Source organism: Corvus moneduloides, chromosome 26 (assembly GCF_009650955.1).
Source record: "Corvus moneduloides isolate bCorMon1 chromosome 26, bCorMon1.pri, whole genome shotgun sequence".
In the NCBI taxonomy this organism is placed as follows: Eukaryota; Metazoa; Chordata; class Aves; order Passeriformes; family Corvidae; genus Corvus; species Corvus moneduloides.
In genome coordinates, this window is record NC_045501.1 from 4,597,438 (window position 1) to 4,614,178 (window position 16,741).

General features: G+C 51.2%; 1 protein-coding gene across 1 annotated transcript in view; it reads left to right on the plus strand.

The window, feature by feature from the left end:
- MYO1D (myosin ID) overlaps positions 1–16,741 on the plus strand; it is a 155,589-nt gene that overhangs the window by 87,343 nt on the left and 51,505 nt on the right. The window contains exons 20-21 of the mRNA XM_032134297.1: positions 5,232–5,345; positions 11,491–11,645. Of these exons, the coding sequence (XP_031990188.1) occupies positions 5,232–5,345; positions 11,491–11,645 (269 nt within the window). The remainder of the gene's footprint in view (positions 1–5,231; positions 5,346–11,490; positions 11,646–16,741) is intronic.

Sequence of the window (16,741 nt, forward strand, 5' to 3'; positions counted from 1 at the left end):
CAGCAAGGAAGCCCCTGGATCCCTGGCAGTGTCCAAGGCTGGGTTGGACGGGGCTGGAGCAGCCTGGGGCAGTGAGAGGTGTCCCTGCCCATGGCAGGGAGGGCACTGGACGGGCTTTAAGGTCCCTCTAAGCACAAACCACTCCATGATTCCATGATCTCAGCACTGTTGAGCACAGGACTGCAGCACTGTGCCATCCTCAGGGATGTGTGTGAGCCTGCTGAGAGATCCCAGAGCATCTCCATGTCACAAATCCCATCCCAACCCACACTGGGATGTCACCCCTTCCTGAGGGAACCGTTTGTCTTCCTGCTTGTATGGACAGGAAATATCTGTGTGGGCCTGACATGAACAGAGCAGGGAAGACAAGCACTGCTGAAATTCGAAGGTTAACAGGACAAGGATTTGACATGTGAGAATTTAGCATTTCCCTTTCCAAGCAAGGCACTTCCTCAGGTCGTCTGTTCTGGCTTAAACACTGCATCTGCAGACTAAGCACCAGTGAGAGCTGAGGGAGAGTGGGAGTGACTCCGTGCTCCGACTGCAGCACAGGCTGGGAACAGCCTCAGCCTCCCTTTGCCCTTCACAGGAAACAATTTCCACCCTGAGCTGTTTAAAAGGAAGGTGCTTCTCTTGTCAGAAATACAAGTTTTGCCATCCTGCCTCTTTCTCCAGAGTAAGGGCAGTCCCTGGGTGACCCACAGTGCTGGGGCAGGGGGAATCTCTCCTGGTTGCTGTATTCTTCCCTTTGAATTTTTAACAAATAAATCATCAGTTTCTTCCTTTTAGCCTTGACTTCCCCATGTCCTACCAAACGTTCTTGGCCCAGGGTGGCACTTGGTGCTGGCACGTGCAGCCTGGCCCTGTGCTCAGGGCAGGTTTGTCACATCTCTGATGTTAAACCAGGTTCCTTGTGGGTCTGCAGATTGTGTTCTCTGCTGAAAATTGGTTCATGTGAAGCTTTAACAGGGGCCTGAAGAGTGAATTACAGAAATGGAATTGTAATTATCAGGTGATTTCATTGCTTCCCTTAAATAATTCTCCTGAACAAAGCAGCAATTCACAAAAAAGGCTGTTCAGGTTCATCTGTGGTGTGTTTTCATGATTCAGCTTATTTGAGGACTCTTGAACAAAAACCGTGCTGCTCCTGCTGGTCCCTGAGGCAGGAAGGTGTTTGTGGGAAGGTGTTAAAGGGCACTTTGGTGAGCCTGGGGTGAATGTTCTGTTTCTGAGGCAGCATCAGCCTTCCTTTGTGGCTTCCTTCAGGTACTGAGTCACCAAACCATGTGTGACGTAGCTGTTGACAGTCAACAGCAATGTCAGGGTCTGCTCTTGGAAATGCTCAGATACCTGCAGTCTAATACACTTCTTTATTTGAACAGGATAAGAGCATAAATACTGGGCAACTTGAAAAGACACAGGTTGAGCCCAGAGGTCACCTTTTAAACACATTTATGAGTGGAGCACACCCTGTGACCTGGCAGATATTGGTTCATTAAATTCATTGAGACAGAATTTTTGTAGCTGATGGCCGACATTGATCTGATGAGCACTTCAGGAAGAATCTAGAAGATTCTAGATCAGGAAGAATTTCCTGGAAAGGGTGGTCAGGCATTGCAAGGGGCTGCCCAGGGAGGTTTGGAGTCCCCATCCCTGGAGGTGTCCAAGGAACACCTGGAGGTGGCACTCAGTGCTCTGGGCTGGTGACAAGGTGGGCATCAGGCACAGGGTGGACTCGATGATCTTGGAGGGCTTTTCCAAGCTCAGTGATTCTGGGATTCTAAGTCAAAGAAGTAAATTTATCCAGGAACTGCTCTCCAGGTTTTGAGAGCTGCTGGTAGAGTTGCTGCTGGTTCTTTGCCTCTGTGGGGGCCCAACTTCAGCAGCTTGAGCTGAATAATAACAGGGGGGGCTCTGTTTGGACCAGTTTTTACAGAAGGGTTCTGAAGAGGCTTTGAAGCCTCGCTGGGGGCTGTGTGGTTGCTTCCCTGCAGTAGGTACAGGTAGAAGCAGGTCATTCCTGCCTGTGGAAAAATCCGTCTTTTCTGAGCATTGTGGTGCTCTTCACTTTTTCAAAGGAAATCTTCACAATTTTTGCCTTAGGAGAAACCAAATGCATATTTCATGCAAACCTCCAGATTTTGTTGGATCACCTAGGAAACAACTCTCTTTTTTTTTCTTTAGAATAAAGCTTTTCATCCCACTTTTCCCTTGTCACTTGTGGCACCAAGCTCCCCTGAGAGCAACATCTCTTCCGAAGGCCGGTGCCCTGCGGTGTCCAGAGGCCACTGACAGAGACCTGAAAAACTTCCTTGAAGATTTTTCAGCTCCAGGCCAGACCTTCATTTCCCCCATGAGCTTGTCAAGAAGCTAAACTAGGACTGATTCGCATTTGGATCAACAAGATATAAATACAGAATGCCCAGAAGGTGCAGAGAACACAATGCTGGGAAGGGCTGTTCTCCAGGAGGGAATGAGCTGTAGCTGAGAACATAAGGCCTGTCCTTACTCCTACAAGCCCAGTACTGGTATTTGCACTGTCTGAGTCCCTTCTGTGCCTGCTCCCCACTGTGACAGTTTTTACTTTAACCCACAGCAGGTATTTACATAAATGCACTGTAGGTGCATGAGGCACCTGAGGCCTCTTTTGCTTGGAAAGAGCTGGAAGGACATGAGAATTTGCTCCTCAGGTGAGATGAGCTGCTGGTACATTTCTTTAGCTGAATTTTAATACTAAAACCAAGGGGGAGTCGAGAAAGAAGAGGAATTTAAAACATGCCTGCAGAACTCCCACAGTATTCCATTGCTGTGGAATGCCCCTTTGGGGAGCTGGTCGCCAGTGGCTAAAGGTGAGTCCAGGTGTGCCAGAGGCCACCTGGTTCAGGAATAGTGTGGCAGCAGGAGCAGGGCAGTGCCTGTCCCCTGAGCTGGCACTGCCGAGGGACCTCCAGTCCTCGGGTCAGTTCTGGGCCCTCATGACAAGAAGGACCTGGAGGGGCTGGAGCGTGTCCACAGGGAAGGGAACAGAGTTGAGGAAGGCTCTGGAGCCCCAGGAGCAGCTGAGGGAGCTGGAAAGGGCTCAGCCTGGAGCAAAGGAGGCTCAGGGGGGACCTTGTGGCTCTGCACAAGTCCCTGACAGGAGGGGGCAGCCGGGGGGGTCGGGCTCTGCTCCCAGGGAACAGGGACAGGAGGAGAGGGAACGGCCTCAGGCTGGGCCAGGGGAGGGGCAGGGTGGATATTGGGGAAAATTTCTTCACAGAAAGAGTAGTCAGGCATTGGCACAGCTGCCCAGGGCAGGGGTGGAGTCCCCATCTCTGGAGGGGTTTCAGAACCATGTGGCACTTGGGGACAGGGGTCAGTGGTGGCCTTGGCAGTGCTGGAGGAACAGTTTGATTCGGTGATCTCAGATGGCTTTTCCAGCCTTTCTGACCCTGTGAAAGCTGAGTGTGCTTCCCATCTCTGCTTCCCAGGCAGCAGCCACGGGACCTCCTGCCCTGGGGTGGCTCTGGCGTCACAGCACCAGGAGTTTGCTCCCTTTGTCACCGGGGGCTCGGGGCTGGGCAGGGACAGCAGCCAGGCAGGATCAGTGCACAGGGAGCGTTCACTGGGTCAGACTCTTCAAACAAATCACAGTAAATCGATGCCCCCAGCATTGATCTGAGCTCTGAGGGGCAGATCCAGCCCCAGGGACTGGACTTTGGTTCAGCTCCCAGGACCTGGAGCGTGGAGAGCCCAGAGCTGCCCCCGATCCTGGTGAGGAGCTGGTGCTGCTCCACTCCAGCACCCGACATGTGGCACCAGGCACTCCTAGCCAGGCACTCCTAACCTAATTTCTCAGGGCCATTCAGTGTTTTGTAGCCTTTAGGCTTTTCTCTTCCATTCATCTGCTTCCTAAAATAATCCTGGTTACTCAGCATCTCTTCCTGTGAGCCTTCCCAGGCCCTCAGTCATGTTCTTCACCTTCTCTGAACCACCCCAGTCTCCTTCACGCTCACCACCCTGGTCCTTCCCAGGCTATTCCAGGTGAGCCCATGGCTCCCAGGACGTCATTCCCATGTTATCCCTTGCCTATGCCAGCATTCTGCTTTCTCTGAGCTGCCTCATGTCTTTGTGCCAAGATCTCTCCAGAGCTGTCTGAAATCATCCTCGGTTGCTTTTTCTGAGTCGGTGCTGTTAAAGTAAAGCTGTCACAGAGCTCCCCAATTTGCATTTTTTGCCTTTATCTGCTCTGAACTTTGTCACTCTGCTGCCTCCTGACTGAGGATATTTAAGTTCTCCCGTTTGTCTCCTGATTTCACCCTGGAAAATCCTATTTATGTTCATCCTCCTCGTCACGTCTTACCCTTGTCTCCCCTTCTCAGTTGATTAATAAATATCTCAGTGACTGTGATACACTGATGACTCTGCTTTTGCCTCAGTGAAAAACAATTTCTATTTTGTGTTCTACTTTCTTACGCACTTCCGACAAAACTTCCCATCCTGCCTGGTGAGTGTTTAGTGCTCAGGGGCATCCCACAGCCTGGATGAGGTGGAGCTGCTGGACTGAGTCCAGAGTCACGGAAATGCTCTGAGGGCTGGAGCCCTCTGCTCTGGAGCCAGGCTGGGAGAGCTGGGGGTGCTCAACTGGAGAGGAGAAGCTCCAGGGAGAGCTCAGAGCCCCTTGCAGGGCCTAAAGGGGCTCCAGGAGAGCTGGAGAGGGACTGGGGGCAAGGGCTGGAGTGGCAGAACCCAGAACCCAGAACGAGGATGGCCCAAAGCCTCAGGTCTGGACTGTGCCAGCCCCTGGAACAGCCTGGGCTCTGTGGGGCAGGGATTCTCCATGGAACCCTTGGGGTGCCAAAGGCACGTGGATAACGTGGGAACAACAGCCTGGGATTGGGCTCCACATGGACTTGAACGTGGCTGGGGGTAGCATCTGTCCTGGGTTTGAGTGAAGCCCTGGAACTTCCCGGGGTGCCACAGCTCTGCTGGATAGCCAGGAACGTTGCTCCTCTGAGATGCTGCGTTTCTCTGTTTGTAAAATGGGACTACAGGGACCATGTTCCCTTTTCACTGCTCCAGGATCCAAGGAGAAAACCTGTTTAGGAGCTGTGTGGGTTTGGGGTATTTGTTAGAGTGTTTGTTGTGTGAGTTTGGGGTGGTTTTGTGTGAGTTTGGCACTTAGCACCGCACAGGTTCCTCTCCTGTGTTCCTGCAGTGATCAGTGGCACTGAGCAGGTGTTTCTCTGCAGGTGAATCGCTTTAACAAGGTGGAGGACAGGGCCATTTTCATCACTGACAGACACCTGTACAAGATGGACCCCATGAAGCAGTACAAGGTGATGAAGACCATCCCACTCTACAACGTGAGTACAGCGCTGGGGATCCTCCTCTGACGCTCTTTCAGGACGGTGTCTTTACTCTGTAGCTCCATTTTCAATATCCATAAAATGGAAAAAGTCCTTGGGTTGCAGTTTTTAATATATTTAATGTCTTTATATCAGTTATAGTGCAGTTACTGCAACACCAAAGCATCAGGGTGGGAGTGTTGGGGTGTCCTGGGCAGGGCCAGGAGCTGGACTGGATAGTGCTGGTGGGTCCCTTCCAACTCAGGATATTCCATGTTCTATGATTCTCTGATCATATTAGCTTTTAATTTCAGTGCATAAAATAAAAGCTAAACCCAAACTGTCTCTTCCACTTCTTTGCTCCCTCCCTGTTTCAGTTTCCTTTGCTGTGTGCAGGATCCTGCCCCCGGAAGGGGTTGGCATTTCACAGCAGCTTATGGCACTATTCCCATGTCTCTGAGGGATTGTTTGATCCTTCCTGTTGTGCTTGAATTTATTTATTTTTATTTTTTTTATATTTGTTCATGCTTAATGTAAATCTTACCAAAGCTAAACTTGGAATTATGGCGAGGTCTGGCCTTGGGGGCCACGGCGTGGAGCTGCCAGGGCCGAGGCAGCAGATTATCAGGGATGGAAGGGGGCGGGCAGCACCTCAGCTCTGCTCCCTGGCATCCTGGAGCAGGGATTCAGCTGCCTGCCTGTCTCCCTCAGCCTGAGGTGACAGTGCTCTGGTTATCTCCAACCTCCAGAGCCTGCCTGGCTGCTGGGAAATGCCCTGCACAGATTTGTTGGGATGTTTGCATTTGGAGAAGTGACAAACCTGGCATCTCTGTATTGCTGGGAGGGCAGGGATGGGATTAGGGTGAGGGTGAAATCTCATCCACAGATGTGGGGGCAATGATTAGCTCTGGCTGCATCCATAATGTTGGGTTTAGAGTCTCTTCCTGCCCTCCTTGCTGGGCATCAGCCTCAGCTGGGCACCCAGCACAGCGTATCCATGGAGTAGCTGCTCCCAGTAGGAATCCTGGCTGCAGCAGGCAGTGTCTCCATGGCAGTGCCTCTTGTTTTGAAAGGAAGCTGCCCTGAGCAGCTGTGGGAGCTTTTCCTGGCTGCTGTTGTGTCCCAGTGCCGGTGTCTCCGTGCTCAGAGGGGCTGCTGGCGCATCCTGCTGTGTGCCCAGGGGCTGTGTGCCCGTGCAAACCAGGGTGCAAACACCCCCAGCCTAGTGCAAACACCTCCAGCCTGGTGAAAACCAAGGTGCAAACATCCTCAACCTCTCAGCAGAGCTCAGACACTCGCACACTCACAGCCTTTTAGCAGAGGGGTTTTCCACACCTGATTTCCCAGCTGTTCCCAGACAGGTGTTATTTGGTGACGTGGACAAGGTGGGGTTTTGTCCATCAGGATTTCTCACTGCTGGTTTCTCCTCTCTTACCTTAGCCAAAGTGTCCAGGTCACTGAAATTCACTGACTGCAGGGCTGATTAGAGAGAAATCTGTGTTTATCAGAGGTTTAGAACAATGTCTGCTGTACCTGTGTGCCTGATGGGTGTAAAGGTGCAGACTGTACATTTACAACAGCACAAGACCAGGTCATTGTTGGTCACCTGAACATTTCCCTCTGAAATCCTTAAAGCCTGAAAAATTAGAGGTGAGCAAGTCAGGTACAATGGCAGGTTACTTAGAGAATATCTGTTACTAAGAAATGTCAGTAATTGTTGCTTTTTCACCAAAAAAAAGTGTGTCTAAGACAGAATATCCATTCCTACAGAGAGCCCCAGGGCAGGCTGTGTGTTGGTCCTGTGCTGGCTGTGTTCTGGCTGTGGTTTTGGCTCTGTGTTGGCTCTGTGTTGGTTGTGTGGCTGCTTTGCAGTTCCTCAGGACGAGCAGTTAATGGTCTGTGCAGGCAGACCATTCTCTTGCTCTGAGAATTCTCACATTTTTGCAGATACAAATCAGTTTTATTGGTAGATCTGCAGTTATTCCCTTCAGTAATCAACCACACAGGGATTCTTGGCCAGTTTCTTTGACCTGAGCAGGAGTCCTTGGTATTCCAGGGGTCCCGGAGTGCTTGGCACAGGAGGGATGGGTCCAGGAGATCCTCTGCTGACCCAAACAGGTGTCAGGGTAATATTCCAGGCTGGGAATTTGATTAAAACAAGCTTTGGTAAATTCTGTGGTGTAAAATTCCAGCTCTGTTGGCCAGAGCCTCTCCCTGTAGCGGCTCCTCCTGCCCTGTGGTCCTGGGGAGCAGCCCCAGCCCTGCCCGAGCCCAGCGGGGCTGCTCCAGGGGCTGGGGTGGGCACTGATCCTGCTGATGGATCCGGAGCCCCCCGAGCTGCAGGAAAGGGAGAGAAGGAGAGAGTTTGGGGTGTCTTTGATTCATACACAGGACACAAAGTATTTCATAGAATCATGGATTGAATTTGGATTGGAAGGGACCTCAAAGCCCCTCCAGTGCCACCCCTGCCATGGGCAGGGACACCTCCCACTGTCCCAGGCTGCTCCAAGCCCCATCCAGCCTGGCCTGGGACACTGCCAGGGATCCAGGGGCAGCCACAGCTGCTCTGGGCACCCTGTGCCAGGGCCTGCCCACCCTTCCAGGGAAGAATTTTTTCCTAATATCCAGCCTAAACCTACTCTCTTCCAGTTTGAAGCCACTCCATTTGTATTTCTCTTGCCAGGATTTCTCAAATTTACCTCTGGCAAACAGTCAATCCTGCAGAGCAGTTGTTTGTTCCTTGTTGTAGTTCTGTTTTATATTTGTTACCTAATGTTTGTATTTGTGTTATTTTTCCACTCCTGAGCTGCCTTGCACACTGTCCCCTGTTTTTCTGTGCCTGATCCCCCCCTTCACAGGAGCCCTTCCACCATGTGAGGGAGGCAGTGGAAGGAGCTGGTCAGTGATACAGAAATTCCTTCCTTTTTGGGAAAAGAGCAATTGTTTGAAATGCTCTGAAGGTTTTTTGAGGAGCAAATGGATGATGATGAGCTGGGATGTGTATCCGTGGAGCAGCCCTGTCCTACGTTTGGATGAGTGTTTTCTGGGAAGAGGGAGCGTCCTTCCCACGCACAGAGGTGAACCCGGCTGGAATCCTCTGCCTGCTCCCTCTGCTGCTCCCTGTCAGCGTTTCAAAGCACCCTGTCAGCACAGCAGCATCCTCAGGGGTGGTGTTTCCATGGAAATCTCACTGGAGACAGTCAGCTGATGGCTGCTACAGACACAAACTTGTTTTCAGCTGAGGAAATCGCTCCCCATCGCCCACAGCCAGGTTTGCCTGGCCATGGTTGGAGTCACTCGTGTCCCTGCACGGTGCCAGCTCTGCACTGGGACAGGGGGAAGGGCTGGCAACTAAACAGGTTTGGTTTGGCTCAGGTGGAAGGAAGGAGTTCTTTACAGTGAGGGTGGGCAGGCCCTGGCACAGGGTGCCCAGAGCAGCTGTGGCTGCCCCTGGATCCCTGGCAGTGTCCCCAGGCAAGGCTGGATGGGGCTTGGAGCACCCTGGGACAGTGGGAGGTGTCCCTGCCCATGGCAGGGGGTGGCACTGGGTGATCCTTAAGGTCCCTTCCCACCCAAACCATCCCATAGCTCTGGGTGAGGAATGTGTCATTCCCTGCACATGACAAACAGCAGCTTCCCTGTCAGCCCTGGTGGATTCTCCATATGGAGAAGCTGCTTTGGGGGATTCTGTCTGTGGATTTTCCATGTGCCAGCACTCTGGCACTGCCTCAGAGTACCAATCCACAGTGACCTTCTTGTTCTTACCTGAATTAAAACTGAGCAGGTAATGGCTGTGAGGAATTAAAAGGCACCCAAGCAGCAGAAGAGCTCTTGCAGCCACCTCTCCCCTCCAGTGATGAACATAATAAAGGATGTTCTGGAGAAGCTGAGGACTTTTTCCTGCTCTTCAAGCAGGGCCAATATTAGTGTTGGTAAATACTGAGATAAGCACCTTCTCTGAAATGATTTCTTTTGTGTTGCATTTATTCGCTCACAGAGTCTTGTGGGGAGGGGTGAAATGGGAAGATTTTGAAGGGCTCTTGGCCTCCTAACAGGGTTCTGTTGAATAATTAATGTTTAAATTGCCTTTTCAAATCCGACACTGCGACTTGTTCATCTTTCACACTCGCTGCACATTTAAAACCTTGATGGCAGCAGTCCCTGTGGTGCTATTGTGCTCACAGGAGGGTATTTAGGCATGCAAATTAATTTTAAGGGACACTATAAAGCCAGGCAGCTGTTAATGCCTGTGCATGAAGTGGAGCTTGTTTGGAAAGCATTTCACAACCCCAGAATAGCCTGAACAGGGAATAAACTCCACCTGTGCTGGTGGAACTGGTAGCAGAGGGCCCTGCCCGGGGTTCCAGGAGCAGCAGCTGCTGTCCTTCAGCTCCTGGGGTAATAAACCAACAAAATCCCAGGGACTGGACCTTGTATGGTGTCTCATCCCAAAAATAGGGCCCAGACCATGCTGCTGTGGGCTGGGCTGGGCTTTTCTGGGATGTGTGAGGCATCCAGAGCTGCTGGAACAGCTTCCTTGGAAATAACACATTGTGACTGCTGAAGCAAACCCAGGGAGTCGGGAATCTCCAGCTCCATTGGTGCTCACACAGGCTCTGGGGAACACAGGAGCCTCTTCCTTAAACAAGGGAATAACGAGACTTTAACTTCCACAAAGTGGTTTATGGGGGCCTCTCACTTGGAGAGGAGTGGGGCTTCTCTCTGCAAATCTCTGGATGCCTCAAAGGAGCCCTTTAATGGGCAGGGAAAGTCCTCTGTGGTCTCTGTGTAGTCATCATCCTTTCACCTTTATTTTATTTTATTTTATTTTATTTTATTTGTTATATTCTATTTAATCCATTTTACTCTATTTATTTTGTCCCATCTCTTACATTCTATTTATTTTAACCCATTTATTATATTCTATTTATTTTATTCTATTTCCCTTTCTCTGCTTTGCTGTAGTTGCCTTTTGAGGCTTTTTTTGCCCTCCATCCACTTTGTTTCCCCAGCACAGATCCTTTTTTTGCTTTCTCTAATATTCATCTGAGTAACCTGTGCTCCCAGATTGCCCCTCCTAAAAATGTCCTGCTTTTCCTTAGTGAGGTGATGACAAAGCTTTTAGTGAGCCAAGTGCAGTTACTTAGCAGACAACATAGAAAATGCCAGAAAATAAAAAACCCAAACCAAACCCTGGCACCTATTTATTTTGTCAGAACAGCCAGCCCTCATCCATGCCTAAACATGGGAATCGTTGTGGCTTTGTAGGGTTTGCAACTCAAATTCTTCCTAAATTCTTGTGTTACCTGCAAATCACAGGGGCACTGAGGTGTTCAGGTTGAAAAAGACCCTTTAAGATCATCAAGTCCAGCCCCCACTAAAGCTGCACCCCCACTAAACCACGTCCTCTGGTGCCCCATCCACACATTTTTTGGACACTTCCAGGGATGGAAACTCCACCCCTGCCCTGGGCAGCTGTGCCAGGGCTGGACAACCAGGGCTGGACAGCCCTTTCAGTGAAGAAATTCTCCAAGTATCCCACCTCACCCTCCCCTGGCACAACCTGAGGCCATCAGACACCGTTGGTTTCCCAGCGTATGTGGGTTTGAAGATGCAGTTGGGCAGACTCCTGGTGAATGTGGGATCCAGTGCTGTCATCCCATGGAGCTTTTGGGGAGAGCTTTTACCTGGGGCTGTTGGGAGAGCAGCTGGTGCCATCCTTGGCAGGTGCCCCATGGCCCTGGAGAAGGAGAGGGGCACAGCAGTGGCACAGGAGCTGCTCAGAGCCATCCCAGGCTGGGTGGGGAAACTCCCTCACACCTCCCAGACTCTGAATTCCACAAAGCTGCTGTGGTTTCACCTCACTCAGCTGCTGGGGGAGCACCCACCCACTGCCACCCCTCAGCTCCATGGTGGAGCTTGGGAGCATCCTGGAGAGGAGAGAAGCAGCCTGGCAGCGGCAAAGGCACAGGGAATCATGGAATGGCTCAGGTTGGAAAGACCTCAAAGCTCATCCAGTGCCACCCCTGCCGTGGGCAGGGACACCTCCCACTGTCCCAGGCTGCTCCAAGCTCTGTCCAGCCTTGCCTGAGCACTGCCAGGGACAGGGCATCAACATTTTTATATCAGCACACCCAATGCTGTTCTCCCTTTCTCTCCACAGCTGGTGGGGCTGAGTGTCTCCAACGGGAAGGACCAGCTTGTGGTGTTCCACACCAAAGACAACAAGGATCTCATCGTTTGTCTCTTCAGTAACGACCCCTCCAACGACAGCAGGATCGGGGAGCTTGTGGGAGTCCTGGCCAGTCACTTCAAGAGGTCAGTGCTGGGGTTGGGGCTGCTGGACACCATTCCAAAGTGCCAGGTCATCCCTGGAGTCACTGTGGGGCTGGGCTCCAGCTGGGGCTGTGTTACTTCACTGCAATCCCAGGATACCAGACTGACCTTTTTTCCTGGCATTTTTGGGACACATGTTTTACCTACAACACTTTTTGCCTCTTCTGCCTTCCCCATATGTGTGTGACAGCCACGGGTGTTTGGGGGACAAAGATCACTGAAGATGCACTTGGAGTGTGTCACAATGGCTCCTGAGGGCTTCCTACAGCCAAACTCTTCTTATTTAAAATTAAGATGGAGCTTTTCTTTGCTCAGATTGCCCCCCTATCCCAGTACCAGCAGCTGATTTATTGCTTGAGCTGCAAAATGTCATCTCTGCTCCCTGAAGTCTGTCTGTCTTGAAAATCCCTGAGCCAAAGCTGGTAATCAGCTGTGGGATATCTGGGATTGGAGCTACAGCTGGAGCAGCAAGAGTCACCTGGATCCCAGGAGGGAATTCCAGGCTGCCCATGCCAGCACCAGGCAGTGGCTGCACTGCAGCTACAAAAGGAACTCTGGGGAGAAGCAGGGTGTGGAGCAAGCAGACCTTTGGGTTGTTCCCTGGCTCTTCCAGAGGAGATTCCCAGGAGGAATGATACTGCTCAGCACATGCAGCCTTGGCTTTGCTGGTCCCATGCTCCACAGGAGTGGATAAAGGATAAAGTGGAGTCTTTACAGGGAAATCTTCATACAGAGCTGCGAGTGGCAGGAAAGCAAGAGGGAATTTTGGTCACTTTAGGTCCCTGGGTATTTTTCCATGAATTCAAGAAGAAGGGGCTGAATCCACTGGAAATGAATTCTCAGTGCTGGCATAACTTGTTTGGGGAAGTTCAGTGCTGCAGAGCGACAGAAAACATTCTCTGGTTTTGCTTTTCCCTAAATATCATTGCATTTCAAAGGCTGCTCTCAAAGGCTCGGGAGGTTCTGTAAAGCAATGCACTTTATTTGGGAATCCTTGGGGTCCCTGGAGCTCTTCCATCCAGCATCACCTGCAGGTGGCTGATGCTCCTCAGGGCCTTGCCAGGTCTCTGGTGTGGGGATGGGCTGTGACACAATTGGCACAATTGGAGACAGAAGCATATTAACTGCTGAACACTCCATGGATGGCCTGGAGAGAGCTGAAGGAAAAGGGGGAGAAAAAAGGAAAAAAACAGGGGCATCAAGGCAGGCTGATTTGGACAAGGGGAGAAGAAGGAGTCTGCCCAGAGATGGTCTCTTCTCCCATTTGGAGACTCTCCATGCTTTTCCTGGTGATTGGCTTTACCATCCTAATAAAACCACGAATTTGGGGGTATTTAATCCTTAATCTGCATCATCTCCTCCCCTCCCAGGATGAGAGCACCTGGAGGGATCCAGGTCCCATGTTCAGTGTCCAATTCCCCAAAATTGCTGTTCCTTGTGCTCGGATGGATCCCCCCAGCACCAGCCCTTGTGTCACCTGTCCCCCACTCAGCCCCAGGCACAGCTGCTTCACTTGAACAAAGGATGTTGTGAGCATCAGCCTCAAGTATTGCACTGCTCTCCTAAAGGTGGAAACTGCTGATTCTCAGTTTCTTACACTGATTTTAACAATGGCATTTCTATCTTTAAAAATAATTAGGCTTCATCTAATCACTGTCTGTAGGAGAATGGCAGTTAAATACATTTGTGTGCTGATCAGCTCCACTTAACACAATATTAGCTTTATTTTAGTGCTTCAAATGACAAATCTCAGCACAGCTGGGTAAATGGGAGAGCTGCTCTAGAAGCCCATTTTTCTCCAACATCCAATAAAAGTTCCTGGATGAAGGGCAATGCACAGGACAACTTGCATTTAGTTTCCCAATATATAAAATGTCATGGTTTCCCTCTTCAAAGCAGTATCTGTAAATCAAAACAGAAGGAAATATTCATGTTTTCCATCACTTCCCATTTTCCTGGAGTCAAAAGCTGCTGTCAGTGAATGGGATTAGCTGACCCCTTGCTGGAGAGGCGCTGGGGGAATTCCTCATTAACCAGGATTAGCTGCGGGTCATGTGCCCCTGGCAGGGGTCAGTTTTCTCCTCCTGCCTGAGGAGCTGCTGCTCTGAGCAAAGACTGGAGCCAGCAGGAAAATCTCGAGCCTAAAAGTTCAGTTTCTTGGGAAGATCCCACCCATGGTGGGGTTTGAGAGCTCTGCTCCACCCAGGATGTGGGAGCAGCTCCCGTGGGTTGTGGAGCTCTCGTTGAATATTAAAAGCAGTTTCCAGCCATCTCAGACCCATCCTGAATCCCTGCTGGGAGGTTTTGGCAGGGCTGAGGTGTCACAGGCACCTGTGGTTGTGTGGGGGGTGGTGGGTAATGATCCTTTAACTTTGTGGAATAAAATCATGGGAATTCAGGGCCATTCTGTGTTCATAGGGAAGGGGAGGAGGAGGCTGCTGGTGTCAGCTGTGCTGGGGACACCCAAACCTTCTCATTCAGATGCTTTTTGACAGGTTTTGGTTTTTATTCCAAACTCTTTGAACTGAGAACTTCACTGCTGACATGTCTATTTGGGAATTTTGGACATTTCCAGCAAGAAATAGCTTGGACAGTTCAGAGCAGTTACAGAGGTGACATCTCTCAGTGCTGCACTCTGCAGCTGCTTCTGGGCACAAAGGCTTCACATTTGGGAGTGTTTTGCCTGAGTTCACATTTCTTTGCATCACCCATGAAAGCTTCACAAAGCTGGGTCTTTTAAGAGTTATTCCTGGTAGGAATTGTCTTACTTTGAGATTGTGAATCACAAATAAGTGTTTATACAGTGGAAAACTAACATGAGGCTTCTGGGAGCTGTTTGTAATGGAGTTAATGGGACTTCAAGTCACACTTCCACTAAGTCAGCTGGATTTGGGTTTTTTTTTTACAATGCACCTGAATTCCCAACAGGAATGATGGGAAGCTGGATGAGGTGTTGGTGTAGTGGCCACAATAAGTTCATATCTGCCTGCAAAAACAGTGCCCATGAGCCTGAGCTCCCCTGGCTGTTTCCACCTCAGGGATGGACATCTTCTGCCAGAGCCCAGGAGAGCTGGGGTGCAGTGAGTGCCTGGAACAGCTGGGAGAATCCAGTGGTCCCTTGCAGGAGCAGGTGTGTGAAATGTGGATCGTGTTTTGCCCTTGGTGCCAGCAGGAAGCAGAGGTGCTCTGCAGTAACTCAGAGCTCAGTGCCCTCGTCCTGGGTTTGCCAAGGCAGGGAGCAGCTCCTGGGAGCTCTGGGTGTGGCCACAGTGTCCCTGCAGGGGCTGGGGCTCGGGAGAAAGGGACCTGAGGAGCTCTTGGAGAAGAGGGGGTGGGTGTAGAAGAGGAGGATTATATTTGTCCTTTCCATTTTACATCCTCACAGCCCCTCAGGCTCTAGAAGATGTCTGGAGTGGTCAGTGCTGGGCACTGAGGACTTTCTGGGTGCCCTTCACCTGAGATGACCCAGCTGTGGTCACCTCCCTGTGCTCTCACCATGCTGTGGCTCCCACCTGTGTCGGGTCCTCCCCGTGGGGGTGATCTGATCCCTGGGGGTGCTCAGCTGTCCCCAGGGAGGGTGCCCAAGGCCCATCCTGTTCCCAGGCTCTGTTCCCCTCCTCCCAGGGCCGATTCCCTGCCCGGGGGTGCAGGCAGGGTTTGTTCTGTCTGGCTGCCCACGCGTTGGGATCAGGGAGTCACTGCCCTGCTCTCCGATGCTTTCTGTTCCCTAATCCCCACATTGTCTGCAGCCTCAGCCCCTGGGTTCCTTCCAGGATTCCTGGAGGGAAGGGGGCGTTAAAAGAGCAGTCAAAAGCAATCCCTGTAGAACTCCAGCAGAAAATCACTTGCCTGAGGATAATTTTATATTTTCTATTGCGCTTTGGGACCTGTCAGCCAATTTTAATCATTAGTGTGCCCTGGATTCATTTTCCTTAGCTCTGGCGCCTTACCCTGGAGCGTTGGCTCCGGTACTGATGGGGCAGGAATTCACTCAGAGGGATCTCACTCAGAGGGATCTCACTCAGAGGGATCTCACTCAGAGGGATCTCAATCAGGGGGATCTCTCACTGCCCCAGGGCTGTGGCTCCAGGTCCTGCTCCACACAGGGCTCCTGGTGATCCTCAGGAAGATCACATTCCCTGCCCTTCCCTTCCTCCTGCCCTGAGTGCTGTCCTTGTGCTCCATCCCTGCATTCCATTGCATGAGGGAGGTGGCAGCAATTTCTTTGATAGGGGAAGTGGAGGGGTTTGGGTGTTGGGTTCAGTGTCACCTGCACGTGTGTCACTGTAACCCAGGAATGGGTGTGTGCAGGTGGAATTTATACATAAATTACATACAGAAAATTGGGGGAAATCCATGTACATCCATAGATGGGCACAAATCACAGAATCCTGCAGTGGTTTGGGTGGAAGGGACCTCAAAGCCCATCCAGTGCTACCCCTGCCATGGGCACGGACACCTTCCACTATCCCAGGGTGCTCCAAGCCCCATCCAACCCGGCCTTGGACACTTCCAGGGATGGGGCAGCCACAGCTTCTCTGGGCATCTTGTGCCAGTGCCCAGAATATCTGCAAGCATAGAGGAAAAATATGTTAATATAGATGTAAAATGTAGGAAATTCTATTTGTGTACATCCGTGTGCACAGGTGTAAAAAAACGGAGGAGAAATCTGTGCCCTCAGCCTCTCAAAACCAGGTTTGGTGGAAGGTGCCCAGGTTTCTCAGGCTTCCATACCAAGCCAGACTTGCCTGGGGAAGCACATCCCAAAACACCTCGGTGCCTCCCTCAGCACTCAGGGATACAGCTGGGATTAAAGCTGCTTCTGCTGAATTCTGAGCAGAGCAGGACCTGGGAGGGGACAAGTGAGGTCACCCCTCAGTGGGGTCACCAGAGGCTGCTCATCCCTTGGGGTGGGTGTAGGGAAACCCAAAGCTGAGCTGGGGCTGGAGGAGACACCTCAGGGCATTCAGAAAAGCCTTTTTTAGGGAAAAAAAGAGCACTTTGGCTGCTTCACTGGTATTCAAAGCTTCAGCCATAGAACTGGAACTGCTCAAAACTGGGGGTGAGGCGTTATTCCC